Source organism: Meles meles, chromosome 19, assembly GCF_922984935.1.
Source record: "Meles meles chromosome 19, mMelMel3.1 paternal haplotype, whole genome shotgun sequence".
In the NCBI taxonomy this organism is placed as follows: domain Eukaryota; kingdom Metazoa; phylum Chordata; class Mammalia; order Carnivora; family Mustelidae; genus Meles; species Meles meles.
In genome coordinates, this window is record NC_060084.1 from 32,226,564 (window position 1) to 32,250,375 (window position 23,812).

At 42.9% G+C, this 23,812-nt stretch overlaps 1 protein-coding gene across 5 annotated transcripts in view; it reads right to left on the minus strand.

Moving 5' to 3' along the window:
* Nucleotides 1–7,926: 7,926 nt before the first annotated feature.
* Nucleotides 7,927–23,812, minus strand: part of CYLD (CYLD lysine 63 deubiquitinase) — a 67,764-nt gene continuing 51,878 nt past the window's right edge. For all 5 annotated transcript variants that reach the window (XM_045987755.1, XM_045987758.1, XM_045987757.1 and 2 more), the window contains 6 exons: nt 22,631–22,697; nt 17,158–17,290; nt 16,142–16,250; nt 14,985–15,103; nt 14,495–14,711; nt 7,927–13,183 (listed from right to left, as the gene is read on the minus strand). In XM_045987755.1, coding sequence (XP_045843711.1) covers nt 12,999–13,183; nt 14,495–14,711; nt 14,985–15,103; nt 16,142–16,250; nt 17,158–17,290; nt 22,631–22,697 — 830 coding nt within the window. In that variant the 3' untranslated portion in view covers nt 7,927–12,998. The remainder of the gene's footprint in view (nt 13,184–14,494; nt 14,712–14,984; nt 15,104–16,141; nt 16,251–17,157; nt 17,291–22,630; nt 22,698–23,812) is intronic.

Sequence of the window (23,812 nt, forward strand, 5' to 3'; positions counted from 1 at the left end):
CGTAGACCTGTGCTCGTGTCATTAAAAAAGATGGTGTTCCAGAAGAATCTTGGATGGCCGCAGGGTGCCACATGCATAATCCAGCCACACCATGAATTCATCAAGGTCCTGCACCTCTTAAGTTTGTCAATTACAAACCATGTTGCCCAGATTCTAAGAGCTACTCTCAGCCATTCCTGCGAGCCTCACGTCCTTAGAAAAAATGTCCTAGCACTAGAATTGCTCTGTAGAGGGCATGCAAAACATTAACACTTTAAAATAAAATAAGCTTGCTTGTCTTGAATGCCCATGTCATTCACGATCTGCGTATAACTGTTTAGGATTGGGGGCTGAGGGAGAACGAAACAAGAGATTAGTCAGTAGTCTGAGGAGGCGTCCATACAGAAGCCAGAGCCAAATGCCATCATGAGTGCAACATTGAGGGGGGCTTATAAAGCAGGAGAACCCCAAAATGTCCAAGCTGGAAAGGACAGTAGAGACTAGAGTCCAATCCCCCTGTATTACTGGAGAAACTGAGGTTCAGAGAGAAGCCATCCAGAAAGATGGTGACCACCAGTTCTAGAATCTTTCCAACACAGCCTGGTGTTAAACCTGCACACAGGTGTGTGGCCGGGCCTCCCCCACCTGCAGAGCAGGAATGAGAGAGGATGGGGAGCATGGGAGGGGGGGACATGGCTGGCCAGGGCAGCAGTGTCAGGAGGGGCACCTGTGACGTGCCAGGCACCGGCCCAGGCACTTTGGGCTGTTAACAATCCACCACACAGAACGAGTGGAGGTGGGAGCCATGGCTTTGCTAAAAGATGTGTGTTCTCACTAGCACACAAAGCAGGTTACTAAAGCCTAAATCCAAGTGCAAATTCTTTCCAGATTTTGCTGAAAGAAAACAGTCTTTTCTACAAAGGTAGAAAAGACTTTTCTTTTAGGGCAGGGGAAGGGGGGGTGGTGGTACTCAAAATGCAGATCCCAGAGCCCTGCTCTGAGAGTATAATTCTACACGGTTTAGGGGCAGGGGGGTGGACTCTGAGCCTGCCTTCTTAAGGCCCTGGTTGACCTGGATGCAAGGTGGTCCGCAGACCACCCTTTCGGAAACACTGTTGAGAGTGTGACCGGTTTTCACACAGAGACCCTGACAACTGTAGGCGTACTAACCCCAGTACAGTAGTCACTAGGCTTACAGTCCTTCCCCGAGCCTCCTTCCTTCATAGAAGAATGTTCCTAGTGAGGAGAGAAATGTGCGACAATTAAGGGGCCTGACATCAGGATCCTTTTATCTGCCTATGTTCTTCCCATAAAACCACGGGTTTGTAAATTCATTCTTCTGCAGATCCCTGAAAGATCTCACAACCGACCTTGCGGCCTTCGCCCAGTAGATGGCACTAACTCATCTGAAATAAGCAGAAATCCACCTGAAAGCTCAAGGTAGACTGAGAGAGAGCAAAGACTGAGAGAGGGGGAGAGGACAGGCCCAAGCAGAAATGTCCCAAATGAGCCAGCTATCCTCAAATGACACAGACGAAGCCTAAACCCTCCTGAATGTAATTAGTAACCTGGTATGTAACCCCTGACTCATTGCCACATTTGCTTTCAACAATCACCTGCTGCTTCCCAAACCTGGGACCCGGCAGCTGGCAGAGTGGGGATTAAGACCCGGGACATTGCCAGAACCCAATATGACCACAAGATGGCAGTGCTGCGCCAAGAGGACAGGTTTGCATAAGAAACTCTAAATCTGGAAAAGCAATCTGAAGATTTGAGAGTATGACCTGAAAACCAGATCACGGAGGGAGAAGCGAGGTGGAGAGAGACGTGTTGATTAGACTGGCAGCCTGTCTCTCAAGTTCATGATTATACTACCATGACTGCTTTCGGCGGCTGGTCGGCCACCATTTACTGAGGAGTTGCTGAGTACGAGGCTGTGATAAGCACTGTATATGCATGGGTTCATCTCAAATCCGTAAACACTTAGGAGGGAAATCGTATGATCATGTTATGTCTCAGCGGAAACCACATGGGGAACCAGAGGCGGGGACCTCTTGTATGATCTCAAAAGACATAGGGCTGGTGATCTAATTCGGGCCATGTCTTCACAGTGAATGGACTGGCTTCCGCGAATTCAAGGCTAAAATTTCCTTCTTTCCCTGTGGAAATGTTTGAGCACCTGCCGTGTGCAGGGCTGTGCTCAGGGTGCTAAGGAAAGGGAACTGAGGGACCTAGAAAAAGTCCCTGCTTCTGGTGCAGAGAGACCACAATAAACCATCAGGTCCAGTGCCCTCATGACCAGAGTAAACCAGAGGTGCCGTGGAGAGAATGAACAGTGTTAGGGCCACACGGTGAGCACATCTGCGCCTTCGATGACCACTGGTAACCCGGAGCCGGCTCACAGAAGCTGACTGCTACATTTTCAGGAAGTTTGAGAGCCAGTTCTTAAACACATCTATTCTCCAAGTTCAGTTACATAAGCTAATAAGTTATATTCAAAAGTTATCATTAAATTTCATTAAATAAGTTCTGTTTAAAACTCACCGCTTCTGAATTATCTTACATTTTACAATTATCTATGCTAGGGGTGAGGAAACTTTTTCTGTAAACGACAGGACGGTAAATATTTTAGGCTGAGCGGGGCACACAGTTTCCGTGGTAACCACTGGGAAAAAGCATCCATAGATGTGTAATTGGAATGGACAGGGCTATGTTCCAATAAAACGTTTCCAGAAGCAGGCGGAGAGCTGGGTTTGTTCTAAGGGCTGTGGCTGCCGCCCTGATCTATGCTCAGGTACTTAGCTCTCTATCCGGTCAGTGGAAACGCTATATATGCACGTGCAATCCTACTTGCATCTCTTTCCAAATCCACCTGCAGACGGCACGCTGGGAGCTAGCCACCCGCCACAGTGAGAGGATTTACACCGCAAAATCAGCGAAGGCTACAGATCAGGGCTTTTTCTCTCCCTGGGGAGCTGGTTGTTAAACATTTACCAACACACCACCGGCTGATGCAGGCTGTGAAGAAGGCCTCTGGGAGGACTTGACCTCTGAGCAGAAACCCTAGACTGCACTTTAGCTTTCCATCTGCGCTGGTCACCCACAAGGGACGGCCTACAGGGGCACGGTTTGGAAGTACAGCTTAACAAAATAGTCTCAAGTTTGCAGAGATGACCCGAAAGAGTAAAACACACACTTGTTTAGAATACATAGAATGTACCAAACTTTCAAAGAAGAAATAACACCAATTCTCCTGAAGCTGTTCCAAAAAATTGAAGCAGAAGGAAAACTTCCAGACTCTTTTTATGAAGCCAGCATTACCCTGATCCCCAAACCAGGCAAAGACCCTACCAAAAAGGAGAATTTCAGACCAATATCACTGAGGAATATGGATGCAAAGATTCTCAACAAGATCCTAGCAAACAGGATCCAGCAGCACATTAAAAAGATTATCCACCATGACCAGGTGGGATTCATCCCTGGGTTGCAAGGTTGGTTCAACATTCGCAAACCAATCAGTGTGATAGAACAAATCAATAAGAGAAGAGAGAAGAACCACATGGTCCTCTCAATTGATGCAGAAAAAGCATTTGACAAAATCCAGCATCTGTTCCTGATGAAAACACTTCAAAGTATAGGGATAGAGGGAACATTCCTGAACTTCATAAAATCTATCTATGAAAGACCCACAGCAAATATCATCTTCAATGGGAAAAAGCTTGCAGCCTTCCCGTTGAGATCAGGAACACGACAAGGATGCCCACTCTCACCACTCTTGTTCAACATAGTATTAGAAGTTCTAGCAACGGCAATCAGACAACAAAGAGAAATAAAATGTATCCAAATTGGCAAGGAAGAAGTCAAACTCTCTCTCTTCGCAGATGACATGATTCTTTATATGGAAAACCCCAAAGACTCCACCCCCAAACTACTAGAACTCATACAGCAATTCAGTAACGTGGCAGGATACAAAGTCAATGTACAGAAATCAGTGGCTTTCTTATACACCAACAATAAAATACAGAAAGGGAAATTAGAGAATCGATTCCATTTACTATAACACCAAGAACCATAAGATACCTGGGCATAAACCTAACCAAAGAAGTAAAGGACCTGTACTCGAGGAACTACAGAACACTCATGAAAGAAATTGAAGAAGACACAAAAAGATGGAAGACTGTTTCATGCTCTTGGATTGGAAGAATAAACATTGTTAAAATGTCTATACTGCCTAGAGCAATCTATACTTTTAATGCCATTCCGATCAAAATTCCACCGATATTATTCAAAGAGCTGGAGCAAATAATCCTAAAATTTGTATGGAGCCAGAAGAGACCCCGAATTGCTAAGGAAATGTTGTAAAACAAAAACAAAACTGGCGGCATCACGTTACCCGATTTCAAGCTTTACTACAAAGCTGTGATCACCAAGACAGCGTGGTACTGGCATAAAAACAGACACATAGACCAGTGGAACAGAGTGGAGAGCCCAGATGTGGACCCTCAACTCTATGGTCAAATAATCTTCGACAAAACAGGAAAAAATATTCAATGGAAAAAAGACAGTCTCTTCAATAAATGGTTCTGGGAAAACTGGACAGCGATATGTAGAAGAATGAAACTCGACCATTCTCTTACACCGTACACAAAGATAAACTCGAAATGGATAAAAGACCTCAACGTGAGACAGGAATCTATCAGAATCCTAGAGGAGAACATAGGCAGTAACCTCTTCGATATCAGCCACAGCAACTTCTTTCAAGATATGTCTCCAAAGGCCAAGGAAACAAAAGCAAAAATGAACTTTTGGGACTTCATCAAGATCAAAAGCTTCTGCACAGCAAAGGAAACAGTCAACAAAACAAAGAGGCAACCCACGGAATGGGAGAAGATATTTGCAAATGACAGTACAGACAAAAGGTTGATATCCAGGATCTATAAAGAACTTCTCAAACTCAACACACACAAAACAGATAATCATATCAAAAAATGGGCAGAAGATATGAACAGACACTTCTCTAATGAAGACATACAAATGGCTATCAGACACATGAAAAAATGTTCATTATCACTAGCCATCAGGGAGATTCAAATTAAAACAACATTGAGATACCACCTAACACCAGTTAGAATGGCCAAAATTAGCAAGACAGGAAACAACATGTGTTGGAGAGGATGTGGAGAAAGGGGAACCCTCTTACACTGTTGGTGGGAATGCAAGTTAGTGCAGCCACTTTGGAGAACAGTGTGGAGATTCCTGAAGAAATTAAAAATAGAGCTTCCCTATGACCCTGCAATTGCACTGCTGGGTATTTACCCCAAAGATACAGATGTAGTGAAAAGAAGGGCCATTTGTACCCCAATGTTTATTGCAGCAATGGCTACGGTCGCCAAACTGTGGAAAGAACCAAGATGCCCTTCAACGGATGAATGGATAAGGAAGATGTGGTACATATACACAATGGAGTATTATGCCTCCATCAGAAAGGATGAATACCCAACTTTTGTAGCAACATGGACGGGACTGGAAGAAATTATGCTGAGCGAAATAAGTCAAGCAGAGAGAGTCAAGTATCATATGGTCTCACTTATTTGTGGAGAATAACAAATAACATGGAGGACATGGGGAGATGGAGAGGAGAGGGAGTTGAGGGAAACTGGAAGGGGAGATGAACCATGAGAGACTATGGACTCTGAAAAACAACCAGAGGGTTATGAAGGGGCGGCAGGGGGGTGGGGGGGGTGGGAGGTTGAGGAACCAGGTGGTGGGTAATAGGGAGGGCACGTACTGCATGGAGCACTGGGTGTGATGCCAAAACAATGAACACTGTTATGCTGTAAATAAACAAATAAAAATAAATATTAAAAAAAACCCAAAAAAAAAAAAAAGAATACATAGAATGTAGATGGCAAGATGGTAACCCCAGCTTGCCCCACTCCAGGGAGCAGCTTTGCCTCCCTTTAGCTATTCAGAAGGGGTGGCGAGGACGCCACGGATCACGGTCCAAGACCTGACCTCATTTACCGCACAGGCTGGTGAGACCGTGCCTGCCACTGATTGGCACCCACAAGCTTAGACCTCCACGGTCCCATTCAACACCTCACAAAGTGGGGAGGAGTGGGGGAAAGGGGCTCAAGAAGGCAGCCCAGGCCAAGTTGGTGACCACAAGCTACTTTGGAAAAAGTATTTAAAAGTCAGGGAATGGTTTGATGCATGAAGTTCAAGAGTCCATGCAGCGGGTACAATTTGCATCTGGGATGAAGATCTCTGCTGGATGGGTTCCTCTCTGTCCATGCTGCCCAAATCAGTCTTCACTCACCTAACTCCCAGCTTAGCCGTCAGGGACTACTTGGCCCTCCCGTGACAATTCGCACTGCAGAAGTCTTCCAAAGCTGGCAACGCGCCCAGAGGTGATTGTCTGCAGTGCAGCACACCGGCTGACCCCCCCAACCCAAGACTCTTCCTGAGGACTCCTTTACTTCTTACCGACTCAGCTGGGGGCGGGGGGCGGTTCTTGTTTATGCCATCTAAGTTTACACACCATCTGGAATAGTCCCTGAATGGAGAGACGAGCACCATCATCATGCCCCTGAGGGCACCTCTGTTCAAGCCCTCCTCAGAAGCAGTGAAATTGATCCTCTTCCAAGGGCTTTCTCCTGCCTCTAGAACACATCCAACATACAGTTCCAAGGCTCTTTCTCCAGAGCCAAGGCCAGGAGCCCCAGAAGGGATTTTCTACGTCCCCTTGGGAGCTTGGCCAAGTTCACAATCCTCTTTTTTTCGGAGCAGAGAGCTCCACCAGGGAATGACAAGTAGATTATATCTCTCAAAAAACCCCAGTCCTCCCGATAAGTGGCTCTCAATCTTGCTGCAAGAGGGACAGATGTAAAGAGCTTTGAAAAATACCCAGTGCCTCATGGGCCCTGCCTGCAGATCCCAACCGCTTGGCCAGGGACCGGCATTCTAGGTATGAAGTCTCTGTGCTCGACTTTGGCGTACAGGTGGGATTGAGAGCTGCAGACTATCATGGGGGACGACCTACCTCCCCAGAAGAGTGAGAACAGCACCCAGCCTGGCCCCAGGAAGGGAGGCTTAGAATGGGCTAGTGCTTTCTCTGCCAAGCCGCTCCGCTCTCCTCTGACTGGGACTCATTTTCACTGGGTGGTCCCTCCCCACAGGTGGGCACGTGAGCCTACACCCTCACTGCCACACTAACCTACCCAGACCCCCTAAGAATGGCACCTAGGACACAGCGCACAAACCCTGGAGTCTGACCAAAGGATGCTAAAATGGCACTGTTTCTGCATCACCGATGTGTTTGTCCTGCCAGAGGCTTTTGAAACAAGAAGGTTCTTGAACATACTATTATTATCAGTATCACTTAGACCATTCTGGCTTCCCTACCTTGGCAACAAGGGACCTGAATGAACTCCAAGGAATTCTTGAGGAAGCCTTGATCTCTTAGAAGATGAGAGCGTCAGCCCGCGTCGCATCCTGTGATCATTTCTCTGGGTCAGAGAGGACAGCAGAGTGTTGAATGGCCTCCTTGGCAGCCGTGGGGAACCCGGACACACTATTCTAGTTGACAGCTTTGTGCCCATGCTTAGAGACGACGAGGCTCAGGAGGGCAACTGCTAGTTGGAGTGGTTTAGAGACTGGCAGAACTCAGCCCTCATCAGGGCCAGAGCTCGGAAATGCCCAGTTATTTCAAGAGGCTACTAGGAACCGTGATGCCAGAAGGCAACTCACTGGCACATGGCCCAGAGCAGGAAAAGTCTGTGAGGTTTTCTAGAACAGTCATAATGAGGGCAGAGGCTGTGCTTCCAGGTACAGCTTCTCCCCCCAAAGGGGGCACCTGCCTAGCACCGGCAACAACATAAGAGGTTACACCCAATGCCAGTTTCCCGTAACCCGAAACCCATCCCCAAAGAAATCGAGGAAAAGGAACCATAAAAATTTAATTTTAATGATACAGAAATAATATATAGTACATTTCTTTCCACAGCAGCACTTCATTCATCTCTAAAAAATTTAACAAAATTAAGGCTAAATCAGAGCAATCTGATAGTAAAGGGATATTTTATGGGGTGTTATTTTTTAAAGAATATCTTCATAAATACAGCATGTTCTTTAGACCAAAAAAAAAAAAAAATGCTGAACAAGACACCAGATATGCGAAATGCAGTACAAAATGTGCTCCTTTACACCAAAATTTATGAATAATCACAACTTCCTCGGGAAGGTTCAAATGGGATTGAAAAAAAAAGTGAATGTTTGTGACAGGACATTGGACTCTCTGGAGTTAAAATTCGACAGTACTATAGGCCATTTCACTAAACAAAACCATGTGGAGTCTCCAACATAATCTCTCCAGAAAAAAGCACAAAACAGGAATGGACAGTGTTTAGGACTGCAAGAGAGAGGGGAGGCGTGTGGTCCCTGGGAGGAGCACTCATCCCCGTAACTGGGCCTCTGCCCCCCCAACCGTTCCCCCAGCCTCTGTGAGCAAATGAGAGACTCTGACATGTGAGCAAATGAACATGGTCCAGCCTGAGGGTCAGAAAATCAAGTCGGGCTCTGGAGTGAACACCTGCAAACGCCGGCGTTGACCAGCAACAGGAAGAAGGAATCGCTCCTTCCCTGCATTTCCTTCCCCTGCCTTCGGCCACGTTTGCTGGCCACTGTTCAGCACTGCTCCCTGACTCAAGAGAGACTCTGCCACTGCCCCAGGATGTACAGTAAGATGAAGCATCCTTTCTTCTCTTTTCTCTCCAGTGAGACTTTTGGGAGGAACACAGACAAGTGCAAGGGAAATCCCCTGCAGGAAGCCTCGCCCTAGATAAGCCTAGTCTCTGACAAGTGACAAGGACCTCAGGAGGCACACAGAGACCCGGCCTTGCCTTCTCGTGGGGCCCCATGCACCACATGGGCTTGGAGGGGGTTACCTTCCGTCGTCCTCCAGCCTCCACTCTCCCGTGGGCACGCTGGTTTCCATTTGAATACGCTCTCCTCCTCCACGCCCCCAGCATGCCTTGGGGGATTCAAGTATTATTTTCATTGACGGGGAACCGTGGGTGTGCTGTTAACATCACTAACTCCCAGGGAAGGAGATCTTATTTTTAATTTGAAACATTATACTCCACCTACTTTAACACGGACATTTTGCTTCATGATAAGAAGACTTTTACCCCAGAGAAAAAAATCTCATGTGACATTAAAATTTTCATCAAATCACAGATAGTACGAAATAATGTTTTAATTTTGCACAAGAGTTTTGTTTTTCCATTTCTTTGGTACCCACAGAGAGCCTCAGTTTCCCCTAAAGAAATAAAATGGAAGACAAACGTCCAGGTAAATAATATCAAATATCCCCTTAAGATGTGTGTGTGTTCCAACGACTGCTAACACCTCTAGGAAACAGTAGGTTGAGGTATATATATACTCAAATGTATTTCTTATATAAATTCATTCGTAAACACAGATAAACAATGTGATAAACATCTAATTACCCACATTTATGTAAAATAATGAATGCCATAACATTACACAACCACACAGCCACATAAAAGGTATTTTTGAGATCTTTTAGCTCAGTAGTTTTCAAATCTGGCTGGTCATCGGGATCACTGGTGGAGCCTTTTACTCACAGCCCCCCTAGACGCCACTCCTGAAGAGTCTGATCCAGCGGGTGTGGCCTGGGACCCAGAGGTTTGTATTTCTTTCCATAAAATGTGATAGTCCAACCCCCTTGTTATACAGAGGACACGAAGGTCCAAAGTAGGGAAGCAGTCATCTAAGGCTAACAGAGCAAGAGCCAGAGAAAGGGGTGGATCCGGATCACTTCTTTTTCTGTTACTGAGTCCCAGACCTGGTGTCCTTACACTGAAGCAACCAGGAGTAGGAACCTTGTGGTCAGAAGTAGGCGCTAAGCCGTTCGAAGGCAGGGACGCTGTCTCCGATCCCTTCTGGCACAGTTCTCAGTAATAAACGCCCAGTAAGTACTCACTGGCGGGCAGCTGCTTAGCTAAGGCCTAATGCTGTGTTCCTGGCTCACCTGTCTCCGACTGGCCGAGCGGGTGCAGCTTATCTAGCTGGCTCAGGGGAGTAAAGCCTGAACTTAAGACGCCAAGTTCAAACAACAGGACTCGGCAGGACGATACTAGTTGCATAAAATTCATTACTATGCCTTTCTCTTGCTACTGAATTATGGGTTAGGTGAAAAAATACATGAATCCGAGGGACAGAAAGAAGCCATTCACCTATGATGCTTTGGCAAATGTGAATTACAAAAATCCTAAACTATTCTAAGGAGGTCATCCTTAGCAATTCTAACAACGATATGTCACTGACTTCTGTTACTGTTTCTCTTGGCTTTCCATGCGTTTTCTCAGTCTTACAAAACATTCTTTCAGGGATGGAGTCAAACTGTAACTCCTTTATAAAGCTGCTTGTGAGGGACAAACACACTTAGCCTCTACCTCACAACAGGGTCCCCCCCCCATCTCCCTCTCTTCCCCTTAAGCCTGCGCACGCACACGCGCGCGCACACACACACACACACACATACACACACACTTACAAGTGTGAATTTAGTTGGGAGGTGGGCGAACAGGACTTGTTACATTTTCTATTTGTAGCTATGAAGCATAAACCATGTTATAAATAATTCTACTCTATTGCCATCTAGATTTTAGATAGGATTTGGAAAAAGGGATAACCAAAACATTTTAGAAGCCAACAGGAAAATATTAAAGGAAATTTAAGGCTAAAAATTAAATAAATCACCAGGTACATGAGCCACCGGTGCCATACAGGTGCCAGTCCTGAGGGTGCCCATTTGCCACATGGGCTCTGCCGAGACAGGGACGAGGAGGGACCACCCAGAAGGACCATCCAGGGCCAAGGGAAGAGCCTCACCCCTCCACAGAGAACACCACGGCTGGCCCCAGCTTCCCCTTACTGAGCACTCCCTCCCCCAGGTAACAGTGAAAGGACATAAGGTTCCACTTGAAGGAGATCTCCTTAGAAATAATCAATGGATGTGGCCCCTCCCCCAGGTAGGAGCCTCCACATCCTGGGGGAAACCCCGTGCACGCATCCAGATGAGTCTTCTTCAAGCCTTCTGCCACAAGAGGCCGGGCAGGACAGACCTTCTTGAATGTGTATTTTGTTTCAAAGAAAAGGAACTTTCTCATTTTTAACTGTTAAATCCATTCTTACCTAGAAAGAGATTCCTGGTCATTCTTCCAGATAATTTTTTAAAAATCACATTGATAAGCTCATTCATCCATTTATTCACTCAACACCGCCTTACTAAGGGGTGATCGATCTTGCAGAAGGTCAGAGCTGGAGAAGACCTCAGATATCGTGCTCCCCAGGTCCCGCCCTTGTTTCCCAAGGAGGACAGGAGCGGCGCCAGCCACACTGGCCTGGGTTCCACACCCCCAACCTCTGACCCAGTACCCACCTGCCAGCCCCACTCAAGCATTCAGCAAAACCTCATGCAAAATTTATGTGCTTTTTCATTTCAAAAATGAAAAAATTACAAGATGAAAGAAAGGGTTTTTGTACCTTGCTACAATTTATAAAGCTAATAAGTATTAGCAAAATGGAATGACAGGACCAAAGGTAAACATGACTTAAAAGAAACTAACTACAGGGCTTATAAAGACTCTTTCTGCTTTCACTTGACATTAAATGTTTTATGAAGTCATATGCTATATACACATGACAACTCTTCTTTCTGCGTGGTTAGGGAATCTTTCCAGAAGGACAACATTACCACAAAAGGACACTCAGAGAAAACACAGACCACAGCACGTTCCATGGCACAGACGTTTACAATCTGCAGTTCTAATCTACAACATCCACTTGTGCTCTAGACACGTGCTGTGGACATGAGCTAAGAACACATCCATATTCTACGTATTTCACCAGGAGGACGACGAAGCTGCTGCAAACATTTCAGTAACGAATCGGACCCGTAACTGCCATGACTTCCCGCCAAATTCAAGCCAGATTCAGTGAGCAGACTGGCCGACCTCGCTTACCTTCTGGACAGTCCTCCTCACAACAGAAGAGGTTTAGAAAGCCAATACATCTCTTCAGGGAGATTTTCATGAGTTTTCCAGATTCAAATTTATTTTCTGATGAGCAACATATTTGCGTAGAAATCTATTTATCACCCCGACCCTTCATAAAATTCATTGTGCCCTGTTCCATAAAATAGTTAGAGAGCCTTAACAACAACAACCAAACACCAACGACAACCACCACCAAACTTCTCAGCTGACAGTTATTGGTGTGAAGGAAGAGCTTCAGGTGCTGTATATTCAAATCCCCCAGGGAAATTACATCAAAAATAGACGTTTTATGACAAAAATCATTGAGATGCCTCAAAACCAGAACAAATAGAAAACACCACCATTAAAGGGATGGAAGTACTTTTCTGGCCACTATGGCAGAGACACAGGAGCTCAGCGGGATGCGTGCATGCGGGACTCAGCACTATATAAGAGAGAATTAACAAGTCAAACTCGGCACAATTATCATAACTGGTTTGAAAGCAGACTCTTAATAAAGCCAACATATTTCTTCCTCAAGGCAACCAATAGCTAAAAGGAAAAATGATTTCATATCCTTGGTCCATAAAGAAGACACATTTATTTACATCTTTAATGGACTAAAAGAGGTTTTAAACTGTCACAATTAAAATTTTATGCTTCCAAAAATATCGTATGATCGATGCACTTAACTTAAAGCTTCAGGTGTTAATAACTTCATTTAGACTTCTTAAAAAACCAACACAAACATACTTTCTAGAGTGCAAAATGCTTCTTATTAAATACTTCAGTAACACAAAAGCAATGGGTTTTTTTAAACACAGGACTCCTTTTCGGCAGGATCACCACCACAAAGACATCCATTGCCGGCAATGGACGCGGAACAAAACCGCCAGCTCGGGGCAAATGAGAGCGGACCACCGCGCCTCCGGCCGCCGCCCCTGCCCAGATGCCCCATTACTTGTACAGACTCATGGTCGGGCTCTGGTACATGCACATGTATGCGTCACAGAGAAGTCTTCGTGCGCAGCCTTGGATCCTTCTGGAGTCCAGGGAGTGCAGGTCCTCGGGAGACATTTTCAGGTACTCCCCCACTTCTGGGCACGGGGTGACTTGAGGAATGTTGAAGCCGTTCTGGCCGCCTGAGGAAAAGAGGAAGAAGTCTATTTAGGGCAGGCGAGTTCTAAGCCCCTTGGCCGCCCTGACCTACCAAAGTGATTTTACAACTCTAAATTTAGCGGAGGCTGCCTTCCAAGATCTGAAGGACCGTATTTTACTTCTGATTCCTAGAAGTTCAAGGGTCCTTTTAAGTCTTAGTGTTCTCACTTCTTGGTTTCTAAAAGGATTCTGGGGCCAATGGAATAAAATTAGTCAAAGGAAGCATATCCTGAGTGAGGGAATAGCGTTCCATATACGTAATCACACAACCAACCCTCATGTCCTGTGTCCCTTCCCAGACAGGACCCGACGCTCCACCATGAGATCATCAGGTTTAGAGCACATCTAGCAAAATGAATGATATTTCACTTCCCTAAATTTTAAATATGTATTTGTGCCAGGCTCACAAGGCTTTGTTTCACACATCGTCAGACTGAAGGAGGACGCTGGGGTGGTTTTAGGGGCTCCCAGAAAGGCTCTCCCGGCCCGGCCTCTCAAAGGCTTTTCCAAACGTCCAACCCCCGGATGCTTTCCAGCTACGTGAGAGCCCCTGTTCCTGCACACGCGCTCGTTAGGTGCTTGTTAAATTGTGCCAAAGCGTCCTCGAACACGGCCCAGAAGAGGCAGCACGCTCCCCGTTTCGGGAAGAAACATTACACGCAGAATAGGCTTATTCTTCCAAAGAAGAAATTAATTTCTATCCTTTGCTTCGTCGTTTAGAAGACAACACGGCGACTATGGCGGGTACGGGCAAGGAGAGGAGCCCGAGAGTAAAAGGAGACGAAGCTGAAAGGAAAACCTCTCAGCACTAAAATAAGAAGTTTAGGATTCTTCCTTTAATAAAAACCACAGTGTGTCAAATGTCACAATGCGATTATTCCTTAATTCAGTGACAGGGCCGCATATGCATTTCAAGATAGAAAGACTCCGGCACCAACATACTCCTGAGAGGCTTTCCACAGACACTATTCTATTACTCAGAACAGACTATGCTCTATGAACTCTACCCCACTACAAACCAAAACGGTGCCACATGTAGAAGAGAAGTTCTTACAATACCATCCTGGGGGCACCTGGGTGGCTCAGTCGGTTAAGGATCTGCCTTCAGCTCAGGTCATGGTCACAGGTCCTGGGATCGAGCCCTGGGTCAGGTTCCCTGCTCAGCGGGCAGCCTGCTTCGCCCTTTCCCCCTGCCCCTCCCCTCGCTGGTGCTCTCCCTTTCTCTCTCTTCTTTTATCTCTCAAATAAGTAAGTAAAATCTTAAAAAGTAAAGAAATAAAAATAAAATAAAATACCATCCCGGTCCGCCATGCTGTCAAAGAAGAGCCAGGCCGAGTCGTCCTTCCCATACTTCACAAAGGCGACATAGTGGCTCGTCTCTATGCAGAGAACGGCAAACAATTCCATCTTCTGGCAGGGGATGCAGCCGTGCCTCCAGTCCCAGTCAGGTAAATCTTTGGGAAGTGACACCGGGTTATATTTGTGGTTTAGTCTCTTGGGGTGAAGGTGGACCTGAGATGGACCAGGAAGAGAATGTCACTGGTGAGCCAGACTCAGTGTCTGCAGCAGATGGGCCCCACTCCTCTAACTGAACTCAATCCTATAAATGGCAACCAAGTACTTCTCAACAGCCCCCGGGGAATCAGAAGACACATGAGCCACACCTCTTGATTATGAATTCAGGTTAATCATGGTTTTGCAAACTCTCCAAAACCTGAAAGGTTTCCAACTACCAGTAACTTCCTATTTAAGGAGAGGACCCCCACTCAGGGGCGTCAAACTTACTTGAGTGTTGCAGGTTTTACAGAACTGCTTGATGTTTCCGGCGGAGATGTCAGGGTCGTCGTAACACTCTCTACACTCATACATGGCGAGCCCCCCGCATATCCGGCACTGCCTGGGGGCTGAAATGGCAGGGGTGGGAGAGAGATTATGGGGCCTCTAAACATGCATTCTTCCATTAAAAAAATTAAAAGGAAAAGGTAAGCTTCATTGAGGACTTAGACTCGACGAGTCCACCCCTGTCTGTCCCCATAAATGTTATGTTGTATTTCCATGGACTCGGGATATCTTTAAAAGACATTTTCTATGATCAAGTGACAGTTGGTTTTTTGTTTTTTTTAAGATTTATTTGAGAGAGTGCAACCGAGAGAGAGCAGGGACAGAGGCAGGGAAAAGGAGAAGCAAGTTTCCCACTGAGCAGGGAGCCTGATTCGGGGCTTAGGGCTCAGTCCCAGGACCCTGGGATCATGACCTGCGCTGAAGGCAGACACTTAACCAAATGAGCTACCCAGGTGCTCAATTGTTTAAAAACAGTGACAAGTGACAGTTTTTTAAAAACAGTGTATTCTAGAATGTTTTCACACAATTATGAAAGGTCTACTGATGAAAATTCAAAGAATCAAAAAAACATAAAGAAGAAAACTGTAAGCATCTACAATTTCAGTTAGCAAGAGATAACCATTGTCACAACATTGTGAATTTTCTCCAGTAATTTTATATCTGCAGATTTATGTAACCCTGTGTGTGTGTGTGCATGTGCGTGGGGGGGGGGTGTCCTCTTATAGAAAGGACCGACCTCCCTTTTCACTTAATATTATGTCATAACTACCTCCATGCAGTCTGGTCTTCACAAACATGAAGTTTAACAGCAGTGGTTTCATTGCATAGATACACCATAATTCATTTAATTACTCTTCTCAAATAGCTTGTTCCTAATTTCATCATGTGACAATAAATACATTCACATATAGAATATTGACTTGCATCTCTAGTTTCTTGGAACACCTAGAACTGGAAGTACTAGCTTAGTATTTCTAGGCTCTTCAGATACTGAATTGCCTTTTAGAAGAACTGCATCCTGTTAGACTCTGACTCATAATTAATGAGACTGGCCTATTTGTGAAAAGTAAACAAAACAAACTAAAAAATCTTATACTTACTGTCCTCAAGTAAATCTGTTATATTTAACTCCAGAGAAGGAAAAATTTTTTTAAACAGTTTAAAATCTTTTCCAAATCGAGGCATCTGAATAATCAGACATGATGGTGCCTAAAAACAAGATAAACGTATTTTTAGAATCGAAGTGCTGGAAAAAAATTTCCCTATGAAACTGAAGCAGTCCTGGTCTTCATGCCAAGTAGTGGTTCTGCCGTAACACGGACAGCCTGTACATGGGATCCGAGCGTGAATGTCATGGCCAGAGCACCACTAAGCCACAAGTTCTCAAGTGGTCCAGGATCCATTCCATGGACACCCAGAGGTCGAGCAGGTCAACAACCCTGGGGCTCTAACAATATGATGACCTTCTAGAGTAACACTCCACTGTGGGTTTAGATTTAAAATAAACATTTTAGAAAAATTGTTTTGGCAAGTATAATAAAGAAACTGTGGTCACCCAAGGACACCATTTCTTCTATTTCAACAAATAACTGTAGCCGTTAAAAGCTTTACCAGAACATTCTTTCAGAAATAAATTCAATAAAAATAAACCACAAGCATGTACCACTAAGATCATGAAGACACAGAAAACAATAAAAGAAAAATAATTTCTATCAATTGTTCACTAACAAACCAATATAAGTGAATTTATTTTGTCTCTTGTTGAAGGAAAAGTAAACATTCTTTTTTGATGTTTGGCTACTATGCTTAGGTAAAACGTTAAACTGGGTAAAATGACAGTTTAAAAAAAAAGCACAATTCTTCTTTTCCCTCAAAAACTACTTAAAAGTTTTCAAGTTACAAATTAACTTTATATTTTCTTTGGCACCAAAAATCCAGAAAGTCCAATCTTAATTCTAAGGCATTTTCTACAAGTGAAATGCTGAACTTTTTTTTTTTTAATTTGTGTTTTGTTAACAGTTACTGTGTTCTCAGGGGGAAAAAATTAACAGTTATTAAATCTAGTAGTAGTTTCAAGATTACTAAGGACTGTTCCATAAAATATAGTATCACTAACCTCTGCAAATTTCAGGTTACTGTTGATAAAAGACCATTCTAATAACTGCTGAATTGTTGGAACTCCAACTTTCTCATTTTTTTCCATAAAAATTTGATAGAAGTAACAATCTTGTACTTTTTGACCTGCTGATCTAAAAACATGCAGAAAGAAACATATGATTTCTCTACAAAATGCTTCAGTTGGAACACGAAGCTGTCCCAGCAGTATTTGAGGACAGAAAACCCTATGACATGGATGGTGTCACCAGGTCATGCAAACAACAGGTGAAAGACAATAATGCAGAGTAATTAATTACACGTAAATTGCATAAAACCGTAAAAATGAGTTCTTATCTTAGTTTTCATATCCAAAAGTCCCCTTAGTGGTCAGCAGAAAAATAAAGGAATAACATTTGCAGCGAGAAGCACTGTCTGAACAATAATAACCAGAAGCTAAAATTGCTTGGTTCAACTTAACTGTCCAAATTTTAAAAGTATTTTTAATCAACAACCCATTAAACTATTGAAGAACTGTTTAAAATCTAAAAAGCATTCAGTGCTTGAAAGAGGAAAAGAAATTCTTGTATCTCTGAATGGGACAGACCCAATGTTTCACGTCTAAAATGAAGGCCCTGAGGTCTATTAAAAATAGTCATTGCTTCCCAGCAACTTAAAGCGGAGCTAGGTGTAGAAACCCGGTGTCCTATCAACCACTGACTATTCTTTCCAGGAAAGCATGCTGTCTCTTTAGACCATCACTCATTTACTCAACAAGTACCAAGTAAGCTCCGACTACATGCTCGTCACAGTGTTACCAATTTATTCATATTGTCCTTTTAAATATTTTAAAATTTAAAAAAAAAAAATTTTTTTTTTAAGGCCCAGGGGCGCCTGGGGTGGCTCGGTCTGTTGGGAGTCCAACTCTTTTTTTTTTTTTTTTAAAGATTTTATTTATTTATTTGACAGAGAGAGATCACAAGTAGGCAGAGAGGCAGGCAGAGAGAGAGAGAGGGAAGCAGGCTCCCCGCCGAGCCGAGAGCCCGATGCGGGACTCGATCCCAGGACCCTGAGACCACGACCCGAGCCAAAGGCAGCGGCCCAAACCACTGAGCCACCCAGGCGCCCCAGGAGTCCAACTCTTGATTTCGACTCCGGGTCATGGTCTCAGGGTTGAGAGATCAAGCCCCAGGTTGGGATCAGCACTCAGCATGGAGTCTGCTTGAGATCTCTCTCCCTCTACCTGCCCCTTCCCCTGCTCACACATGTGCTCGCTCTCCTCTTTAAATAAATAAAATCTTAAATTAACTAACTAAATACTTTACTACAGATTGTCATTAATCTTTAAAAAACTAACTCTACCAAAAGGACTGATAATCTTTACTATTTACCTTTTCAGCAGAGTTTCTGGGTATACAATCAACCTATTTACAGCTAGATTTCAAGATTTTTATAGAAATTTATTAACACAGTGTTCATAATGGAACAGTTGTTCAGAGACCAACCTTCAGAAGCCCTCAGCTTTCCAAAGCAACTTATCTCCTGGAATAAACAAAACTTGCTTGTTAACAAAACCAGGAGATTCATGAAAACCCACAACAAATAAAAACAAATGATAACCAAAAAACCTGAAGGTTATGCTAGATCAATGTTTTACTTGGTTGTTGATGACTGTAAAAGACCAGCATTTTTCTGTAAAAGCCAGAAGCATAAAATAAAAAAAATGCAAGTAAAAGGAAAAAAATAGGACAGGAAACTAAGAAAGCATAAAGTGGTAGAGGTCAGAAGCTGCAACAATTAGAAATAATAATGGTGAGGGGGAAGAGTAGTTGTGGCTGACGGGAACCCAGGAGGCAGACATCGAGAGAAGGGAGCCAGAAATGAGAAGATGACCAACAGCTTTGCGATACTGAGGCAGACAGATTAGGAGCCTGGTTGGGATGTGGGGGAGAAAAAAAACCAAGCACCTAAATCTCATTACCACCATTTTTAGAAGGCTAAAACCCTGGAGTAATTAGTAAGTCATACACAAGAATTACAACGAAGCTGGTTGTAATTTGTACTGGATGGTACAAAACTGTACAATTTAGATTGCCATTTTCCACTAGGAAAATCTAAAAGCAAAAGGGTACAAAAGCTGCATTGACCTTAAAAGAAAACATATTATCTATGGAGGAGATAAACACATTCATGGAACTGTACAATAATTGGTCTGTCTACCTTTGTAACACAGACCTTCATGGTAGCCACTAAAATTCGTTACCGACTCTGCACCATCTAGCACTGTGGAATAGAACACGCAGACCATGTTCTACAATGAGAGGCACTCAGTAACACTGCCTACAACTTTGCTTCCTGTTGCTGATTTTATTTCATTCTTTTTCTTGCAATTTTTCTTTCTTTGCCTCCGTGCACTATCCTCTTACCAGTAGCTATGACTTCAGTTTCACCTTCTCTTTAATACCCCACAGGAGTCATCATTACCAGTACTACTGGTACAGTACTACTGTTACTGGTTTTGAATATGAAGGCTTAATTAACTTACATTTCTGACCTTAATTCTTCATTGTTTCTAGGGACTATTCTTTGTTCTAAATGCAGCTTTGTCTTTCTAAAGTACTATCTGCAGTAAGTGTCTGAGTTAGGTGATTTAGTCCTGGTTCTTCCTGCTCAGGAATCCTGTGTACCTTTCTTCTTGGAACTTAAGTCTGCCAAAAATTCTGGAAATTTTTCAGCTATCATCTATCAAAATATTGCTTCTTCCCCATTCTCTCTAGTGTCTCCTAGAACTGCATTTAGAATCTGTCGTCCACATCTCTTACCCTCTCTTGTTTTCCAACTTCTTTCCCTTGGGGCTACATTCCAGGTACTTTCCTCAGATCTACCTTCCAAATGAGCAATTCTCTCTTCAGCTGTACATACTGCATCCAGTAACACACCCCTTCCCGGCCAGAAAGCATATATACAGACATAGACACTTTTAAACTCTATTGCTGGGAATTCTATTTTCGTTTGATTTCATTTGTTATCAAATCCGCATTTATCCTCCCAGGTGGCTACATCCTTCATCTTGTCAGTCCTGTAAGACTTCTGCACAGTCTCTCAGACTATTCCACTATTTCGGAGTTTACCGTACTCCTCTTCCTAGCTGTTACATCAGCAGACTCTCCCTCAGAAAGCAAGCTTGTGCAGGTAAAGAATGACACTTGGGAAAGAAAAGCTAATGTATCTTTTTACATCTTCTTATAATCTTTAAACGAGTGCCTCCCTATAATAAAGAGGCTGCTGAAAGGGGAGGGGAGCAGTGACCCCTCCAAGGGGTGGCAGAACTTCCCAGGACCCTCTCCAAACCCGTCAAGCACTGAGACGCACTCCTACACGTATCCAGCCCTCCTCACCCCCTGAGATTTGCAGCTGTTTTCATCCTTGTTATTACTGAGAGTCTATGACATTCTCAAAGGGTGTTGGACTACAGTGCGGCGGGGGGGGGGGGGGGGGGGGGAGACAATTGTTTTCATCATCTGAAATTTAAGTCTTCCAGAGGAAAACAAAAATGACTTTTTTCTCCCAAATAGCCTGTGACATTTCCCACATCATATATTTTTTTCCATTTTATTTATTTTTTTCAGCGTAACAGTATTCATTGTTTTTGCACAACACCCAGTGCTCCATGCAAAACGTGCCCTCCCTATTACCCACCACCTGTTCCCCCAACCTTCCACCCCTGACCCTTCAAAACCCTCAGGTTGTTTTTCAGAGTCCATAGTCTCTTATGGTTCGCCTCCCCTTTCCCACATCATATATTAAACACAGCTTTCTTTCCTCATTTGTGTCTGAAAGCTGACTTATACTGAGATTCTATTTTTGAGCTTCCTATTCAGGTCTATTGGTCTACTTTTATATAGTATCACACTGTTTAATGTCTATTGCTTTGCCTTATAGCTTATAATAGAACTCTTTTTTAAAAAAACTTTCAAACTTCAGTGTTTTCACCCATTTCATCCTGTAAAGAACTCTAAAATCACTTTATTGAGTTCAAAAAAAAAAGTTAAGATTCTGTTTAGGTACAAATCACTCTGTAAAAAATTAACATCTCTAAGTAATTTACTATTCCTACCTGGAACACAATCTTTCTCACTAATTAATCAAATCACCTTTGAGCTCTGGGCAAGTCTTTTAAAAAACACATCTCAATAAAATTGATTTCTTGGCATTTTAAACTTCCATGAAGTATGAAAGCATCCCTTTTTCATATTTGCTAGAAGATATACAGAAATGCTATTGATTTTCCCATGATTATTGTCTACACAGTCAAATTACAAATTCTTATGTTAATTCCAGTAGTTTCTGAACAATTCTCTAGGATTTCTAAATGTACACATAGCTATTACCATCTTTGGATAGAGAATAGATACATATTCTTGACATTTATGCATTATGTCTTCTTTCATTAATTAAAACTTCCAAACAATACCAAACTGTAATTGTGGCACTATCCTCCTTTCCCTTCCTCCTATCCACTGGCATCAAACAATATCACTTCCAACACAAAGACGTGTAAGAGTATTTGTCTGTGACCAGCTCTTAGGAAGTAAAGAGTAAATCAGCAAGATTTTCAACAGAGGAACCCAAGCTAAAGTATAAAACGGTCCAGCATTTAGACTGGGAACGTTAAGCCATTTGGAAAATTCATCCATTTAGACTATCTCGCTAACAACTTCAGGACATTAGATTAGAGACTTTCATTCAAGATGGAGGAGGCAAAAAAGGCTAAGTTACAAAACTGGGAACAAGAGAGCTAATACGAGGCTAAACTAATTCTCTGAGGGACAGATCATCTAAAACAGCATTCTCATGGTATTTGACTAGGCTAGAATAAGATTCTCTCTCTCTCCTTTTTTTTTTTTTTAAGATTAATCTATCCACTTTAGAGAGAGAGAGAGAGAGTAAGCTGAGCAGGGGTGGGGGGGTGGGGGGGACAGATGGCGATAATCTCAGGCAGACTCCCCACTTCCCCACTGAGTGCAGAGCCAGACACCCGGGCTCCATCCCAGAACCCTGAGATCATTCCCTGAGCTGAAATCAAGAACTGGATGTTCAACTGACTGAGCCACACAGGCACTCCTAGAATAAGATTCTCTTAGAATCTTAATTTCCCTTAGAATCTTTCATTAATTAAATTACAAAAATATGTACAATTTTGTAAGAAAATGACTTGTAATAATATTAATTATCAGGGTTAAATTTAAAAGCACAAATTTACACTGGATTCACTCTTCCAGTTAAGTATGATACTATGGGGAGGACAATAATTAAATTAATTAATTACATAATTAAATAGTTAAATTAATTTGCACTGTAGGAACCTAGCATATTAAAATTCCTAAACAAATACAACATTATGTAATCACTAAAGAAACCATTTCTATGGAATGATGGCAGAGAAAATGAAGATTGCCTATTTTCCAATATTTCTGTAACAATTTAAAAGTTACCTTATTTTTAACAATGGCTCTACCCTTAAAATATGATGAAACAGGATATTCAAGAATTCTTCAGGATCTAGGAGAAAATAAAAAAATAAGTCACAGACAAAATTTTTAAATCATTCCTTTTTTTTTTTTTTAAGATTTTATTTATTTATTTGACAGGTAGAGATCACAAGTAGGGAGAGAGGCAGGCAGAGAGAGAGGAGGAAGCAGGCTCCCTGCCAAGCAGAGAGCCCGATGTGGGGCTCAATCCCAGGACCCTGGGATCATGACCTGAGCGAAAGGCAGAGGCTTTAACCCACTGAGCCACCCAGGCGCCCCTAAATCATTCCATTTTTATTTATAATAGTTATATTCTGATTCTAAATTCACTTTCATAATTGATACTTTTTCAATTAAAAGCATATCTCAAGTTTTCCTCCCTAATGAAAACTATAAAGGATATTTAATAGTGATGACAAAGCAGGACAATCCAATTTTGTTATTAAAAACTTTACTGTGTATGAAAAGGTATAATAATTCAGGTATAAGGAAATAATTTTAATTTCTTCTCGGGGTTAAGTAGAATAAAACTGGAAATATAATCTTGTTTTTTCCTGTTACTTGAATGACTACCAAGTCTCGAAACATCATAGCTGGTTATAATAGGCAGCTAACATGTTCACAGTCAGGAGCTGAATCTCTGAGTAAATCCATTAGCGAAGAATAGATTAAAACATGGTCTCTGACCATAAACCCAATTTTAGTTTGCTGCATTAACACCCTTTATAACAAGGAAAGTAACTGGAAAAATGGGGATGAACCCTACGCAACACTTCACCCCTAAAGGGAAACAATGACGAATACCATTGCTGGAAGGAAAGACAAAAACTATTTATGAATTCAATGTACTACAACTAGACAGCTTCTCGAAGGCGGTCATTTTCCCATAGATCGCTCACTTTTAGAAGAGATAAAGCATTTACAAAAAGGGGGCAAAACTGTCCATTACACAGAAACTAATATTACACTAACTGGAACTTAAGTAAAAACTTTAAAAAAGAACTTTAAAAAAATTGTACATCACACAGAAAGGAATTTTTAGTTTAAAATAAAATAAAATCCCCAAAACCACATAGACACACATTTCTGCCAATAATTTAGTATATGCTTTCAAGTTACTTTTATTGCATATCCTATAAATTAAAA